The 17,326-nt window shown below is 36.4% G+C and overlaps 1 protein-coding gene across 2 annotated transcripts in view; it reads left to right on the forward strand.

Annotated features, from left to right (window-relative positions):
- Positions 1-17,326, forward strand: part of LOC149540701 (acyl-CoA-binding domain-containing protein 6-like) — an 85,026-nt gene that overhangs the window by 18,027 nt on the left and 49,673 nt on the right. For both annotated transcript variants that reach the window (XM_089801800.1, XM_089801801.1), the window contains 3 exons: positions 2,434-2,625; positions 2,768-2,845; positions 3,006-3,104. In XM_089801800.1, coding sequence (XP_089657926.1) covers positions 2,434-2,625; positions 2,768-2,845; positions 3,006-3,104 — 369 coding nt within the window. The remainder of the gene's footprint in view (positions 1-2,433; positions 2,626-2,767; positions 2,846-3,005; positions 3,105-17,326) is intronic.

Here is a 17,326-nt window from a genome sequence, read left to right on the forward strand (position 1 = left end):
ACAAATGATGATGTTGATAGCATCTTGTCACGTGCATCTAGCACAAGTGGAACCATGTTTGGTTCAAATGATCTTGAATTTGCAAGTCTTGCAGCAAAAGGAGATGAGAATGTGGATTTTTTTTTGAGAATCCTTATGATTTCAAATGACTGAATTTGGTTAGCGAATCTTGAGTTTTGACTCTTGATTGATCAACATTGAATCATGAACTAAGTTTTGATTTTGTAATTCAAATTGCATTGGAATCTTGAACTAGATTAATTTACTAATTAGTTATTTCAATTTTGTATATTTGTCATTTTGTGTTTGTGAAGCTTGAAGTTGAACTATCAATGGTGAGGTATCATGCTATGGAATGGTTTATTTTTGTATATTTCTTGCGATTCTTTGCATATGTAAATTATAGTGTGTGTGTGTCTATATATAATATGCATCCAAAATAAAAAATAATTTTTTTTCGCACATCCGTGCATTAGAATCCCGCATCAACATCAGAATCAGAATCGGCAACTTAGATTAAAATCATTACAATTTGTCTTTAATAAACACGTCGCTTGTATTTATGAGATAGACAATCTAAAAATAGTTTACTATATTGAAATTTGGAGGTCACTAAAAGTAGTGGAATACTATACATATGGGATACAACTAAAACTAACTAAATATATAATATGATTTTCTGTAAAAAAATGGTGATGGCTAAAATAGTGTAATGCTATTTTAGTTGAGTTGAAGACAAAAGAGGTTATGGATGATTGGGATGAAGTATATGAGTTGATAAATTTTTGAAAGACCTTTGAAACTTAACCATCACCCCTATGCCTGAATTGCAAAACCAAACTGATAGAACACTTTGAAATTGTGAAAACTCAATTTTGACATGTTAAAATGTAACAAAAACATCGTTTGTGGATTTTATTTCTCTTAAACCAATCCTTCATTGAAATTTGCATCTTTGCATATTTTTCCTTGATGACCATTTTGCTGTACTGTCAACCATAATTAAATGTTTGAGATGAAAAATAGGACTTATTCAATAGGACACTTTTCACTAACCTTGGTCGGCCAAAAATAATTGTCATTTTTCTTTTGTTTTTTTGTAATGATTCTGATACCTTTTCAAGAGTGCACTAGTGATCTTATACACATTAATATCCTTTGAAATATACCATTTATCCATATTGTGTACTTTGCTTCCTCTTATACATTTTAGACTTGCCACGAAAAAAAGGTCCTTTATATTGGTGTACACCTTACCAATGGTACACATCTAGGCATTGGGGCTAAAATTTAGTTTTGTAAACAAACTTATGCTGCCTATCTTGATGAGTACCTCGTTCTTGACACACCCCCAAATATTATGTTTGGTTTCAACTTCCATACGTGTCTAGGTACAATTCCAGTACGCACTTTCAAACTGCCTCCCATGTCTGTGAACTAGCAATATTGAATCTTTTTAGAGGCATGCTCTTTATCCCTTGGCCCATGCCTATACAATACCCATTATTGTTTTTAAAAAATGTAGCTTGAGTACTGTAGCGCACACAAAAATCTTCTCGGGCACCTTTAAACTAGCTCTTCATCTACCATGTTTTTTGTTGTCTGGCACATGTCTAGGCATTATGTTATTTTGATTTTAGATATTTGAAGGCTTCGCTATTTCAATAAAATGCGCACTTCTCCATTTCCTTATGTGCACCTTTGAACTTTTATTGTACATGCATGTATATTTGTTAGTATAGGCATAGGGTTGCCTCAATTTTGTGATGTCAAAATTGAGGACAACAGGTGGTTATACTTTTTGTTGCTACCCTACCCTTGGAAGGGTGCTCTTTCAACCATTATGCATCTATTTGCTGCAGCTTTTCTGTCAGTTCGTTTCCCGGTTGCTCTGAGCAATTAGCAGATCTGTTTGGTTTAGTGGTTTCTTCTTGCTCTTGTTTGATTGTAAGGTTCTGTCGTTTCCTGATGACACGGTTTGGTGATCCAGTTGTATGCCGTTTTACTGCTTTGTTTTAAGCACACTTGGACCCTCTTGTTGATCTTTCGTTGGACAATAATAAATTTATTTTATCTTATTAATTATTCTCCATAACATATTGAAAAGTAATTGAATAATTCATGGTAACTTAGTGATATGAATAATTTGTTTTTTGCTTGTTCGTTTTGTAACAGTTTACGAGAATGTAATTTAGATGGTCTATTTTGACATTGAAAATGCTGCTGTAATGCAATGTGTATTCTGTATAGTGGAATTCATATGACTGAAAAGTGTATTTGAAGTGAATCTTATACTGTATATAATGGGCATGTAAATGAATTGACTATATATATATATATATATATATATGTTTCTTGATGGTTGCTTTTTCAAAGTTTCAATCAAAAATATTAGATTGTCTTCAATTAATAACTCTTAATTGCTTGTCGCAGAACCCAACTCAAGAATCAGATTCACCTCTTGACAATTCTGTTTCTGTTCCCAAGGAAACTGCAACAGAGAATGGAGGTATCTTAGAGACACAAGATAAGGATGTTGTGCTGGAAGGTTTGGGATCAGTTGATGTTTATGACCAGTGGATTGCACCATCTGTGTCTGGGCGGCGACCAAAAGCGCGTTATGAGGTGTGGTCTTGGTTGGCTCTTGCTATTAATATGCTGTTTTTGGGAAATTATCTCAATAATTTTTTGTAGCAAGATTTCTTTCATTTGGCAATATTTGATGTCATGCATTGACTAACTTTGTATCCATAATTAAATGTGACAGCACGCGGCAGCTGTACTGCAAGATAGATTGTATATCTTTGGTGGGAATCATAATGGACGCTACTTAAATGATATTCAAGTATGCCTGAAATGACTTGGCTATGATTAATCATGTAGTTACATTGTTTGGTGCATCATATGTATGCAATTATGAATGCTTCCACTTTGTGGAAGTGATCTTGAAAAATTCTAATCAATTGGTGTTTACGACTGTGGTAATACGTGTCTAATCAATACAGGTACTCGATCTAAAATCCTTGACTTGGTCCAAGGTAGAGGCGAAAATGGCACCAGACTCTTCTGAAGCACTTTTATCTCCTTGTGCCGGGCATTCTCTGGTTAGCATCTCCCTCAATTAATACTAATAGATTTGTGGTTTGGGCACCCAGAAAGAAACTTTTACTATTACGAGTGTTGCAGATTATACCTTTTTATTTTGTTTGAAGTGACGCCACTTAATCCAAACTACTTTATCTACATTAATGCAATGATGAAATGTATTGTGGTAATGGAATATTTGATAGTTTGGCTTTTTGTTTTTCCATATGGTGCCATTTCCTGCAAATAACGTGTATGTTTTTTATTAACAAATGTCGAAATATCTAATGAAGATAATCATGTTTGCCATGTCTAGTCGACACATTTACAGACATCAATTAACCAGTTGATTGATACAATGTATAAACCATAGCAGAAAACATCTTTTGGTGAAAACATTTGTAAACTTAATGATCATTATTTTTCTTTAAAAAATTGGTATTTAATCAGGGAAAAGATTGCATTTAAAAAACATTAAAAAGACACAAATGGAGAAAAAATCTGCATTTTCAAAAATTCAAAGGCAGTTCAATAGCAGATGGTGGATTGTTTTTCATTAATTTTCATATAGCTGATTAGATTACATTCTGCAGTGCATATTGTTTGAAAAAGCTTTGGCAATGAAATATTCCTGGACACTTCTATCCAATCGACTTATTATTTTGTGTCAATATTTTTGTTTAAAATGTTTTAAAATAAAAAGTGATAATCCAACAAGGATTGAATAGAAAGGAAACTGGCGACAATACTATGACAAGAGTTCTCATATAGTGTAACAAAGGGCTCAAAATGACAAATTTGAAATGTTAGTCTTGCCCTTTTTTGAGAAGATACTTGCAATGGGAATTCTCAGTAAAAAAATCGAACCAGCTAACATCCATAGCCACATATACATCAATAGGAAAAATGGAACTCTAATCTGTTGACAGTAGACACCTAGCCATAACTTATGGGGAGAGTAGTATCATTACAAATTTGAAATGGTAATTGTGTGATTCAATAATGAAAACCAAGTTTACATATATAGGCAAGTACATCACAGTTTTTCTAAACAAAACAAACATAAACTACTAAAATAGAAGCTAACCGAATAAACCAAATATTTGTAAATGGCCATAAAATAATAGAATAATATTTTAAAGCCCTCGCTTAATGGTCATTCTATCTACACCAAATTGCCCCCTAAATTTTACAAATTCGTTTGGGCTTAGAGACTTGGTGAGGATGTTTGCAGTCTGATCCTCTGTTGGAACATACTGCAAATATATTGATTCATCTTCTACAGGCTTATGGATGGAATGATAATAAAGGTTGACATATTTGGTGCACGCTTGTGGAAGACTGAATTCTCACAATTTTAGCACCCCTTGATTGTCATAGTACAAGGGTGAAGGACATCCATTTGACATTTGTATATCAAAAAACATCCTTCAAAGCCAGACTACCTCCTGTGCCGCATTTACAGTTCTTTGATATTTTGCTTCTATCAAGGAAAGGGCTACTGCCTACTGCATCTTACTGGTCCATGTGATTGCATCCATACCAAGACTGAAGACATGCAGAACTAGACTTCTGGTATCATCTGAACTTGCCCAATCTGAGTCCAATCGGCCAAGGACTGTTGTTTCCTCTGTACAGAATGCCAAAGTTAAGTGCCACTTTCATATATCTCAGTACATGCTTCTCTGCAACCTAGTGTTTTCAGGGGTTGACATGAAGTGAAACATATAGCTTACAGCATAACTGAGCTCGGGTCTAGTAGTTGTAAGATAGATTATGCTGCCCACTAGTTGCCTGGATGTTGACTCATACACCCCAGGCGAAGTTGATTTGGCTGATAGTCTAAGGCCTTTCTTCATAGGTATTATGAAGGGTTGTAATCAGCCATCATGAATTTATCTAGCAAACTCCTAGTACATTTCGACTAGGAGACAAATATATTGTCACGTGTTTGCCAAACCTATACATTAGGATGATAATGTAGAAGTCCTTTGCAAAAATTGCGTTTGATTTATTCAATAAAATGTCCCTCACTGCTAGAATGATCAGGTCATCGATATAGATGACAAGTAGAAATGTCACTACTAGTGTTCTTGCCATACAAGTTGGGATTCGAATGACTCTTTTGAAAGGGTTCCTCAACCAAGTACTTGTCAATTTTGATTTGATGTAACATGCTCGAGGAGCTTGCTTAAGGCCACAGAGAGCCTTCACTAGTTTGCATCCCTGGTGTTCTTTATCGACAGTCTTGAAACCCTAAAATATTGAATCCTTATAAATAATAATAAAATGTAATTATGATTATAATTTAAATAATTAATACTAATTAAATAAAATATAGAAGTAATCAAATTAAAATAATAAACAAACAAATAAAAAAATATAATGTAATATTATTAATATAATAATATAATATATAGGGTGCAACAAAAGGAGACATTTCAAATGAAAGATATAAATATCCCCCAGCCAACTTGCATAAGGATGGGGTATGGCAGTGCCAATAGTGGCATGTTGTGATGGTTTAGTTGTGTTTTTCTTGTCATCAAGGTTCAAATCTCATTAGGGATGAGGTCCCCCATTTGTGGCCTCTCAAATTCATAACTCTAGGTCAAAGTGTTTACCCCTCTTTAAAAGGACGGGGTATGGCAGCAATCATATATTAAGAGTTAAGACTAATTAAATGATAGAGCATGTTTTCAACAGCAAAAAATGGAGAATAGGGAAGTTATTATGGGTTCAATGGAAGATGTTTGTGTCTTAGGCTTGAGAGCCGTATTACTTCATATGAGCACTAACATCATGTAGAGTCAACATGGCACCTTTCACTGGCGGAATTAATATTAATTGGTTGAATATTGTCAAGGCAGAAATCATTTTGTAGTGTTCATCTCCGTTGCTCCATAGTATTCATCACCATTCCATTAATTTCTTAAGACAATCACCTCTATGCCAATATACATGGGGGTATTAAACACCAAATAAGCTATTGTTAATACAAATGGAAGCTGAGAGGCTCTAGGGAAACTATCAACCTATTAATATCTTGTTCTGGAAACTTCTGAGATACCTGGAAGCATCAGATTCAAATTAGCATTTCTAGGATTCAAATGGAGTACCTTCACAACCACAAAGTCTTTAATTCATAACAGGTAGTGTTTGGGTGAAGTACTATGAGTTTTGGCAGAAGGTTGAATGTAGGGTTGGAATTGATCATCTGTAACAAGGGACCTTCATTGAGAATTCAAGACTGAGATAAGAATTTTGTAGATACTGGAAGCAAACAGACATTTATTGAGTTCGAGTAGAAATTTCTAGGTAAGAAATTGTAAGAATTTGGCTTAGGCCAGAATTCACCCAAGAACTAAAGAACTCAACACAAGCACACAGTAGACCAAAATAAACAGAGTATGATCAGAATGACGATATTCATTCAATAACTAGTTGAAAGTGCACTAGGAGTGCCTAAATATAAAAGCCTCAGGAGAGCTTCTAGAATGCATAGAAGTCAGCATCATGATATGTCATACAACCAGGCACATGTCCACCAGATATGGGTTATTCTTCATTGAGCACGAGATTAAGTGCGATGATGTGAGGATAAGCCTAAAATGGTGTAGCACGCAAATCAGTGGTGTAGACAACATGTGCTAAATGAGGAGTGCGGATAACTGTGTTGTCATCATGACAACGCAGTGAATGATGCATACTCCTGTGTTGTAGACACCATGTGCATAATTAGAGTTGTGTAACTCAATGAGAGTACACAAACTCCTAAGTGTCTCACCTAAACTAATAATAAAATAATGCATTAACCTAAGTAAACTTAAGTAAGTCTAATAAGTAAATACTTATTTACACCAACACCCCCCCTTAAGTGCAACTTAGGGGAATGCCCTTAAGCTTACGAAATCTAGGATGCAATGCAATATGGGTTTCGGCTACTAGGCCATGTTAGGTACCCATGTACATAATGATATGCAATCTCCCATAAAGTGGGGAAAGAGGGAAAACCTCATGGGAAAAACCCTCCCTCAAAAAGAGAGATAAATAGGGATGCATGGATGGATGGAGTAATCAAGACCCCCCATTATGACATACATCGAGTATATACATAAGAGAATGATGAGAAGAGGAAGAGAGACAGGATAGGCTCCCTCCCCAAAGAAGAATGCCGAACAGTGACTGCTCCAATGAAAAGCTGATCCAAGACTGCAAAATGGTGTTCCTCCCCTTAGGAAGAAACAATGCCAAGGGTACAAATGAGACGCTTCTGCTGTGTGTGGAAAGAATCCCATGGATAAGTGATGTCTCTGAAACCTGCTCAACTGGCTTAAGAACCTGTCCCAAAGAACTGTCTGTCTCTGCAACTGATGAAGAACCCTGCTGCAGCTGGTGATCATAAGTATCTACAATCACTTCAACCTGTGAGGATCGATCATGTAGAGAATGAAAAAGAGAGTCTGATGGATCCCTCATGACAACTGAAGAAGGTAATTCTACATCAAGAAGAAGAGGCAGATCATCAATACTATCTCCCAAATCTGTCACTGAACCTGTATCTGGAAGACTGGATGTACCCTGCTGTTCTAGACCTATCACTGTGGCTATGTATGCATGCGGACTGAACTGATGAAGTAACCTCTCACTGTAATTGTCGATATAACCCCACATGTCTGAATTTGTTGAAGCACTATCATTGAAATCACTATCAGTTTCCACACTGTATGATGTGCGGAGAGGCGTAGAGGACAAGCTTGGAGATCTTTCCTCAAAATGTACATCCTTCTCCACAAATATCTGATGTGTCTCTGGATCTAGAAGTCTGTATGCCTTCACACTATCTTCATAACCAATGAAGGGACAAGGTCGAGATGACTGTGCCTTGCATCCCCTGGAATATCTCTTTGCCCATGTAGGACAACTGAAGACTCTGAAGTGTGTCACTATAGGTTTTCTACCGCACCATGCCTCAAAAGGAGTTTTTCCATCTAAGGCTGGATGAGGAGAACGATTAAGAATGTGAGTGGCAGTGGAGATTGCTTCGACTTCTAATGATGGATCGAGAGACTTGGCATGAATCATGCAACTTGCCATAGACTTAAGAGTTCTAATCCTCAGAGTTGCAACATCTGTCTTATGCGGATTGAATGCTGGTGGAGTTTGAAGATCAATTCCCTCATGTCTGCAAAAGTCCTTAAGTCTTTTGTTCCCATCCATGTTTCCATTGTCCTTGCGGAGTACTTTGATGGCCTTTCTGGATTTCCGTTCTACATGAGTCTTGAAGGCTAGAAATTTGTCCAACACTTCATTCTTATTATGCAGAAAGTAGACCCAAGTGAACCTTGAAAAGTCATCAACAAAAGTGAGTATGTAGCGACCCTTGCTGAATGCAAAAGGACCTGCTAATACCATGTGAACCATTTGAAGAACACCTATTGCTCTTGAAGACTTCCCTCTTTGTAACTTCCCTTCTGGATGCATATCCATTGAATTTGTTGAACACTCACCCTTAGAAAAGTTGATTTGAGGTAGACCTTTCACCATGTGGTATTTGCAAAGTTGCTGCAGATAGCAGTAGTCAAGATGACCATACTCTACTCATGCCATAGTTGCATGTTTGAATTTGATTGAGATAACAAGGCCTTTGAAGGAGACTTGGGCACAAAATGAGAGAAAGAGTACAACCTCTTGTGATCATTCACTTCCCCATTGCAACCAAGGAATCATCTCTGAGACTGTGCACCTTTACTGAGTCTGGAAGGAACTCAACTCTATGTCCATCTCCAAGGTGAGTGATTTGGTAGATTGATAGGAGATTTGAACCTAGGTTTGGAACATAGAGAACCTCTTGAAACTCTCCATTTTCCATCTCCACGTTTTCTTTTCCTTCAACTTCCATTTTGCTATCATTCCCCATGAAGATGTGCGGCACCTTTGAGTGATTCATTGAAGAAAAATCCTCTTTTGAAGAACCCATGTGATAAGAGGCCCTTGAGTCAAATATCCATTCCTTTGAAGAGTTTGCATTTGCCATGAGTGCTTGCCCTTTGCCCTTTGAATCTGAAGATGATCCTTTCTCCTTGTAAGCATTAGGCAATGGAACATTATGTTTCTTCATGATGTTGGTCAATTCATCAATCTTTTTAAGATAACAGTCATGCTCTTCATGACCCGATTTCTTGCAATAAGCACACTTCTTCTTCTCCTTATTGTTGTCCCCTTTCTTGTTGGAATTCGAGGACTTGCCTTGTTGATTGGATTGAGGTATTGTCTTTTCTGCATCCTCAGATTTATCCTTCTTCCATTTCTTCTTACCCTTTCCTTTGTTTGAAGATTGTCCAGCTGAATTTTGAGAACCCTCATTGGCCACCAATGCTTTGGACTGAGGTGATTTGAGAATCAATATTGATTTTAACTTCTTTTCTTCATCATCCAACAGTTTAGCATATTTGTCAAAAGTGACTTTCTTGTAGGCAGACCCTAAGGTAGTCTTTGAGGTGTTAAAAGAAGATACAAATGTGGAATACTCCGATGGCAGCTTGTTATGAATGAGATAGATTAGTCTGTCATCTTTGATAGAACTCCCACAATCAGTAAGCTTTGTCCTTAATTCATTCACCTTGATGATGAAGTCCTGTATTGAGTCATATGACTTAGGATCTAAGGATACAAGCTCATCTTCGATTTTGAACACATCCTCTTCAGACACTTTACCATATAGGATTTCAAGGGTATCCCAAGCTTCTTTGGATGTAGTACATTTCTTGATTTGATACATGATTTTATCATCTACCCCCAAACATATATCACCTAGGGCTTTCCTATCCATGGCTATCCAATTTGAAATATCACTTGCAAACACATTATCACCTGCTGGTTTAGGAAGAGTACCATCTACATATTGTGAAACTCCATTATGCATTAAGTGATACAACATTTTGATTGACCACAAAGCATAGTTATGAGGAGTTAATTTAGGAAACTTAAAGTTGCCCATAATGCAGAAAATGAAAGAAAAGTGCAGAAAAGAGAGAACACAACAGCAAGAACACCCCCCCTTTTCACTAAATCAAGAAACCCCCCCAAAATAGATGCTTTGGGCACTTTATCAGTAGTGTGATTACAATGGGCCACTTGCCAATTTTGGCCTTCGTGGACTTCTGATTTTTTTTTGTTACAACCTCTTAATAGAGTACAAATCTGAAACTTTACAATGTGCTACAATTCTGAAGCATTACAAAGCAAAGAAAGACCCTATTGTTGAAAGTGACAATTTTGTCCATACAACTCTACAATCTGATGCTAGATCTGGAAAGTAGATGAAAATATATGCACTTTAAAAAAAAACGGAACTTGTTTTTGACTCCAGATGTGTCCGTACGGAGCGTTAGAAGTTGCAAAATGCAGGATTATCCGGGTGTAGTCGCCAAAAAACGCAATTTCTAAACAATTCGTGCACCAAAACCAGAAAATAGCTGCACCACTAAAAAATTTAGAAAATTTTACCCAGTTTCAAAAAAAATTGCACCTAATTTGGAGTCCGAATGTGCGAGTTATGGCCTTTTGAAGTTGGATTGCAAAAACCATAATGAATCTGGAGAGGGGTTGCATCAGCGAAATATGGGGTTAAATTTGATGGTCATACGACCGTCTCAGCAGTTCTATTTCGCCTTGGAATGACGTCCAAACGGGCGTCAAATTTAGCATACTATATTGATGATGTCAGCGCACATCAAGCCCACTAGATGACGTTAGCGCCTATGTGGCAGTACAGTACCGTACAGATATGTATAGAATTGGCAGACGTGGTAGGGTGATGTGTACTGTTGACTAGGACAATACGATTGCTGACTGGACCGTGACAGGTGGCACTAATGACTGAGTCAGCAAGTAGGGATCTGCGCAGTGTTTGTCATGACAACTTGTCCACGTGGCATGAACTCTTTGACTATGTGGAGGAGCATGTCACCAACAGCCATGTGTCCCAACAGAGGCTTTACGCGTGAGTGGGTTGAATCACGCCACGTGTCCCTTGTTCACCGACTGTCGGAAATTGCTTCAGCGTCGCCGGATTTCCCTTTTGCGATGATCAGAGGTTGTTGTGCTTAGTCCCACATTGGTGGGGTTTTGGTTTCCAAGGCAATATAAAAGGAAATCAGCGCTAGGATCAAACAAAGATGTCTGTCGCCAGATATTGGAGGGGAGCTTCCGAAGCCGGTATTGTCCGCTCGGGTTTGACCTCGTGAAAATTTAGCAGTTGTACGGCCTGCGTGTTATGGAAATAGCCCGCAGATGATAGCTACGACTTCGCGGATTTTAGGAGCCCGTTAATAAAAATACCCTGCAATTAATCCGAATTTCCACCAACCAAAAATATAGAGCCGAACTAGGGTGTCACTGCCCGGTTCAGCCAAATTTTTTTTCTTTGACTGGGCAACTGTCCTGAAAATACTTCCGGAAAATACCCAATAATTCTGAAAAAAAATACACCAGAATTACAAAGAAACAAAAATAATTCAGATCTAAAATTCAATTAAATAGATCCAAAATTGATCATACTCGATCTGCAAATCGGGGCCTCCAAGTTCCGATTTGCAAATTTTTTTTGCCTCACGATCAACTTTTACCAAATATAGGCAAATTTATAATTGATCTTCATCGAATCGACGCTCCGGACGCAGCGGTGAGGTCAGATCTGGCTCTAGACGCTCCCAATTTCTGCGGATCCTTCGGATTTGTGTCGAGGTGCTGAAGCATGAACGGTCTCGAACGGCTACGTGATGAGAATCTCCCTGAGCTCTGATACCATGTAAGAATTTGGCTTAGGCCAGAATTCACCCAAGAACTAAAGAACTCAACACAAGCATACAATAGACCAAAATAAACAGAGTATGATCAAAATGACAATATTCATTCAATAACTGGTTGAGAGTACACTAGGAGTGCCTGAATATAAAGGCCTCAGGAGAGCTTCTAGAATGCATAGAAGTCAGCATCATGATATGTCATACAACCAGGCACATGTCGACTAGATATGGGTTATCCTCCATTGAGCACGGGATTAAGTCATATGATGTGAGGATGAGCCTACAATGGTGTAGTACACAAATCAGTGGTGTAGACAACATGTGCTAAATGAGGAGTGCTGATAACTATGTTGTCATCATGACAACTCAGTGAATGATGCATACTCCTGTGTTGTAGACACCATGTGCATAATTAGAGTTGTGTAACTCAATGAGAGTACACAAACTCCTAAGTGTCTCACCTAAAATAATAATAAAATAATGCAAAATAATTAAATAATGCATTAACCTAAGTAAACTTAAATAAGTGTAATAAGTAAATACTTATTTACACCAACAGAAATTATAGGGGACATTCTAGTGATTGCTGGTGACAATCTGTATTTGGCAAAGGTTAGAAGCGAGATCAATAAACCCGATAAGTATAAAATTGAAGAAGTCAACTATCATATTCATACAACCATCGAATAACCAAGGAAGAATTATAGCCACAAATTATGAATTGCGGAAGTATCATAGCCTCATTGGAATATTAGTGCTGCATATATTCACAGGACTAATCAAAGTTTGATAAAAGAGTTTGGCATTAACATGAGAACAAAACAACCATATTAAGCAAATGATGTGGATGTTGCTTCAATGCTGAAGCTCACATCAGTCCAAGGCATAGAGAACAGAGCATTATTGTTGGATCAGATTGAAGAGGTCAGGGCATTGTTTGCACCTATTTTAAGATCTACTCAATTCATTATCATTGAAATGTTTTCTACTTCAAATAGTATATTATGCTCATTGTTTCCTTGAGTTCATATGTCGTGCAAGATCTTTGTAACTGATGGTATGGAAATGCAAATATCTTTATAAATTTCTGCAAGTACCCATTCATTCAGTCCAGCAGTCAAATTTCCTTTGTGAGAGATAGCAAGTTGGGTTGAAACTAGGTAAGGGACATCACACTTTAGAAAGATCATGTCCCTCCTAGGCAATGTATGGCTGGAAAAGTAATGAATGAACATCAAATGCTTCCCCTTATTCTTCTTCAGTTAGTCTCTAACAAACTCGTGCAATAAGCCATTGTCGAAACTAAAATGAGCTCCACAAGTATCACCAATTGTGACCAAGATATTCTCTAGTTTGTCTCTCAACAATGCAGAGAATTTGGCCTGAAAGGTGTTTTGTCCTCACAAGCCTTTAGGGTTTTCGTCCAGGAATGCTTTGTTTTTCCTTTCGTTTTTATTATGGCAAGATTTAATACTATACAACCACATCACGAATCTTATCTACCAAACTAATCTGTGTCCAAGAAACAAATTATTAAAAATAGGATGAGGCCAAAAAGAAACAAAAAAAATGTTTTGATAGTACAAAAGAACATTAAAAAAACATACATTTTGACAGTTTAAAAAACCAAAAGAAAACTTATGATTTAAAGCTATAGTCATTGTTTCCTTATTGATGCTCATTTTTTTGGATAATGCCTTGATTTGTTTTACCTTAAATTTTTTTGAGTGCTATGTCTAAATACTTAGTTACTCGGGTTCACAACTTTGCCCTCCAAACCATGTATTGGTTTGAACCAATTTGTGGTTCGGGTCCAATACCACAGAAATACAGGCAAGTTTTGATTTCCGGGGACATGGTTCAAAGCAACATCAACCCGGATCAACCAAAGGCAAATTTGTGTCACCCAAATCGAATTTCCAACGAACCCAAGCGAATTTTGCCCTACGAATGATGTTTAAGTTGTTTTTTCAACATACTTTCTAATTTTTTGAGTTCCACAACCCATGCATTCTTTCATCTGCTCAGTGAAGTGCCATAGGTTGCCATAAAAAAGAACAGAGAACTTGGTATTTGTGCATTACAATTTGTGTCTCCTCTCGCACGAGACTAGAAAATACAAAGAAGGGGAGACAAAGGTGGGATGTAAATGCAGAGTTGGTGGATTTGGATGTTTTTGCTTCTCGACTTACAATTGAAGATTTTGAAGATTTTGATGCCCATACTATTATTGTTGCTGTTGATCCCATTGGCCTTAGCTCTATTGTCGAGTCAACTAATGCCGAAGAAATAGGAGGAGGAGGAGGAGAAGAAGATGATGAAGATGATGAAGATTAATAATTAATACATTTTTAATGCATTAGTTGAAACTTGAACTTGAAACAATGATACTTGAACTTTGCTGTTATGATTCATGAACCATGATTTAATTATAATGTTTTGAAATCGCTAGTGTTGAGCTTGAAATATATGATGGTATGATTACAATTCATGATGCTATGGTTACAAGTTTAAAATTTATGGTGTTTTTGTTGTTTAAATCGTATGATTTTATGGTACAATCTGGCATTCTATTTTTAACTTATGCTTCTAAGCTTCATACACACACACACACACAATTTTTTATAATTTTTACATGTTTTTGTACGAACAAACCCAAATGAACCCAAAACCAAATCCAAAAATTTTCTATACTAGCAAACTTGTTCTTCGAACCTGTATTTTGAATCGAACTTGAAACAATAACTAAGTCAAAGTATATAGATTCATAAGTAGTCGATTAAAAAGAATATAACAATGTAATTTAAACAATTTTTTTTTTCATAATACTTCATATTGTTTATATCTAAGATAGATAAAGGTGTTGATTAGAACTAACATATAAAAGTGTATCTTTAAAAAAATTTAAAAATGAGATAAATAGATAAAAGAGTTGATAAAAAGTAAAATCATAGTTATCAATTTAATAATTTTTTTTTTTCTATGTTTTCAATTTTAAAAATATAATGTTTATAAATTTAAAAAGTCATTTTTTTTTTGATGAGCAAGAGGCCAATGTCATATATTAAATTGGAAGTAAATACAATCCAACTCAAGTGGCACTGAGAGGACGGAGTTGGATGATAGTCCTTCAGTTTTGCCCAATATCATTTAATAACTCTTTAGAAATGTAATCCTTCAAACTCTTTTAGATGGATAGCTCTTCTTTTTGAGAGACCTGAAGAGACATAGAAGCCGCCAACCAAATAGACAAACCTATACTACTTGTTAGGGTTAGAGAAACTTATATAAATGTTAATGTTACTCAATTTTCACACATGTTCAAATGAAGTAAAGCATATTTGTTTATCACTCTCAAGTTATACGTAGAATGGCAAAAGAGAAAAATATCCGATTCATATTCAAATAGTATACAATGTTTTGTATGATGGTACAATTGATATTTGCAAGTGTGGATTGAAGATGCTGAAAGTAAAATTCTCTCGCACATTTGACCGTGAGAGTAGTCTCTATCTACTGATATATATTCCTACTCTATTGAAATGAATAACATGAAAGAAGAATAAAGAGAGGAAAGGTCATGGGCACCAGTCATTGCCTATAATGACTGGTCAAGTTGCATCCATCCGCGTCCATTTGTTCGCTGCCCCGAATCTCGTCCTTTCCATGCATCTGATTCCTGCATTCATGAAAAAAAGATAGGTTAGATCCAATGGATCTAAGCAATGCTGGTACCTCGCTTCACCTCACATTCATAGTCCTAGCATGCTACTCATCGCAGTAAAATAAAGTACATCAGCGGATAAAGAAGATAATCACGAAAAGCAAAAGTATTAAAAGGACAAGTCACTTCAATTTGAAACCTTTTGCTGATAATAACTGAAGAAAACAGAATAAATTCTGCAAGTGCGATTAGGATGTGCATCTTTTTAAACATGGGTCCTTGCGGTGAAAATAGTATGCATTTTAAGTTAAGTGAATGAAACATCAAAGGGACAAACTAAATTAGGTTTGAAACCTTTTGTTTCATAAAAGCTTAAGTTTCAGATTTATATCGGAAAACAGAATGAAAGCTACAGGGGGAGTTAAAGATGGAAAAGTGAGAAAAGTACAATCCAAAAATCAGAATGTCACCATGAATCATGATATGGATTTCATAGTAGTGCTGTCAATAACAGAAAAAAAATTAAATCTGAATGAAGGAAACAGTCTAAGTTTTGTATCAACAGAGGAAGAAATATGGATAATCCAGTGATTATATTCTAAAAAAGGGTTCCAAGAAGAAAACGTGAAATTCACAACATGAGTCTCTTACAGAATGATTGTATGAATAATACTAGTAAAACAAAATAATTTCTATACTGGTTTGTTATTCAAACAGCAAATAACAACAGATAAAGAAACTCACATCAGTAATGGAGTTCACGACATAGAAGAGAGATGCAGTCTCAGAACTTGTAGCATTTGAAGTAATAAAAAAGAACAACAACAATTGCACAAATGTCCAATCTACAAGTCACGAAATGGAGGAAGGCATCAGAAAATCATGTCATAAACCAGCAGGGAAATGAACCAATAAAACCCCATATACAACTAGGTATTCATGGCTTGAATTTCATGGTAGTTTATCATCAAATCTTTTACATAGCAAAAGACCTAAAACCAAAATTATGATAGAAGAAAAACTCACAGTAGAATAATGTCAGCTAGCATCAGTAATGACGGAAATGGATTCACGACAGGAGACCCAGAAAGAACAACAGAGTCATAGCAAAAAACCGCATGAGAGCCCAGAATCAAAATCAAATCATCAGCATCAGAAATGGAGTTCACGGTTACAACTAGAGCCAAGAAATGGTGAGGATAAGAATCCCGAAATGAAACAAACAAGGCAAGAATAATTTCATGGCATGGAGATCAATAGACTCATGACATCAACCCAGTAGTAGCTCACGACAGCAACCTACAACAAAACCAACACTAACGGAAAATAAAGAATCTCGTAGCCACAAAATGAGAGGAGTCCAAAGTGGTGGCCACAAGAAGCTCACGACATGAAGGAACCCACACACTTACATCAGAAACCCATAAAGAAATATCTAGCAAGTATGGTGTTCAGATCATGACGGCTACGAGCAGATCAACAAATATGCAGCAAGCATGGCGTCCAAACAAGGAATAATAGCAGAGAGCTAGTAGGATAGCAGCATGGCGGCTAGGTTTTGAAAACCCTTATCAATGTCTTCCTCTCGTTTTTTCCTCGAAGGCATTCGAATGACAATATAAATCAAAGACATAAAGATGACTTTGCCTTTTTACAAGTTATTTCATAGCATTTCAGGTCTGCCTTATAGTTGCAAACTTTAATTGATGGAAATGTTTTATTAAAACATTAATTTTTAACTTGTGATTATCCTAGATAAATAACTTGT

This window comes from Cupressus sempervirens, chromosome 9 (genome assembly GCF_028749045.1).
Source record: "Cupressus sempervirens isolate cs-2001-9-10 chromosome 9, ASM2874904v1, whole genome shotgun sequence".
NCBI classification, from domain to species: domain Eukaryota; kingdom Viridiplantae; phylum Streptophyta; class Pinopsida; order Cupressales; family Cupressaceae; genus Cupressus; species Cupressus sempervirens.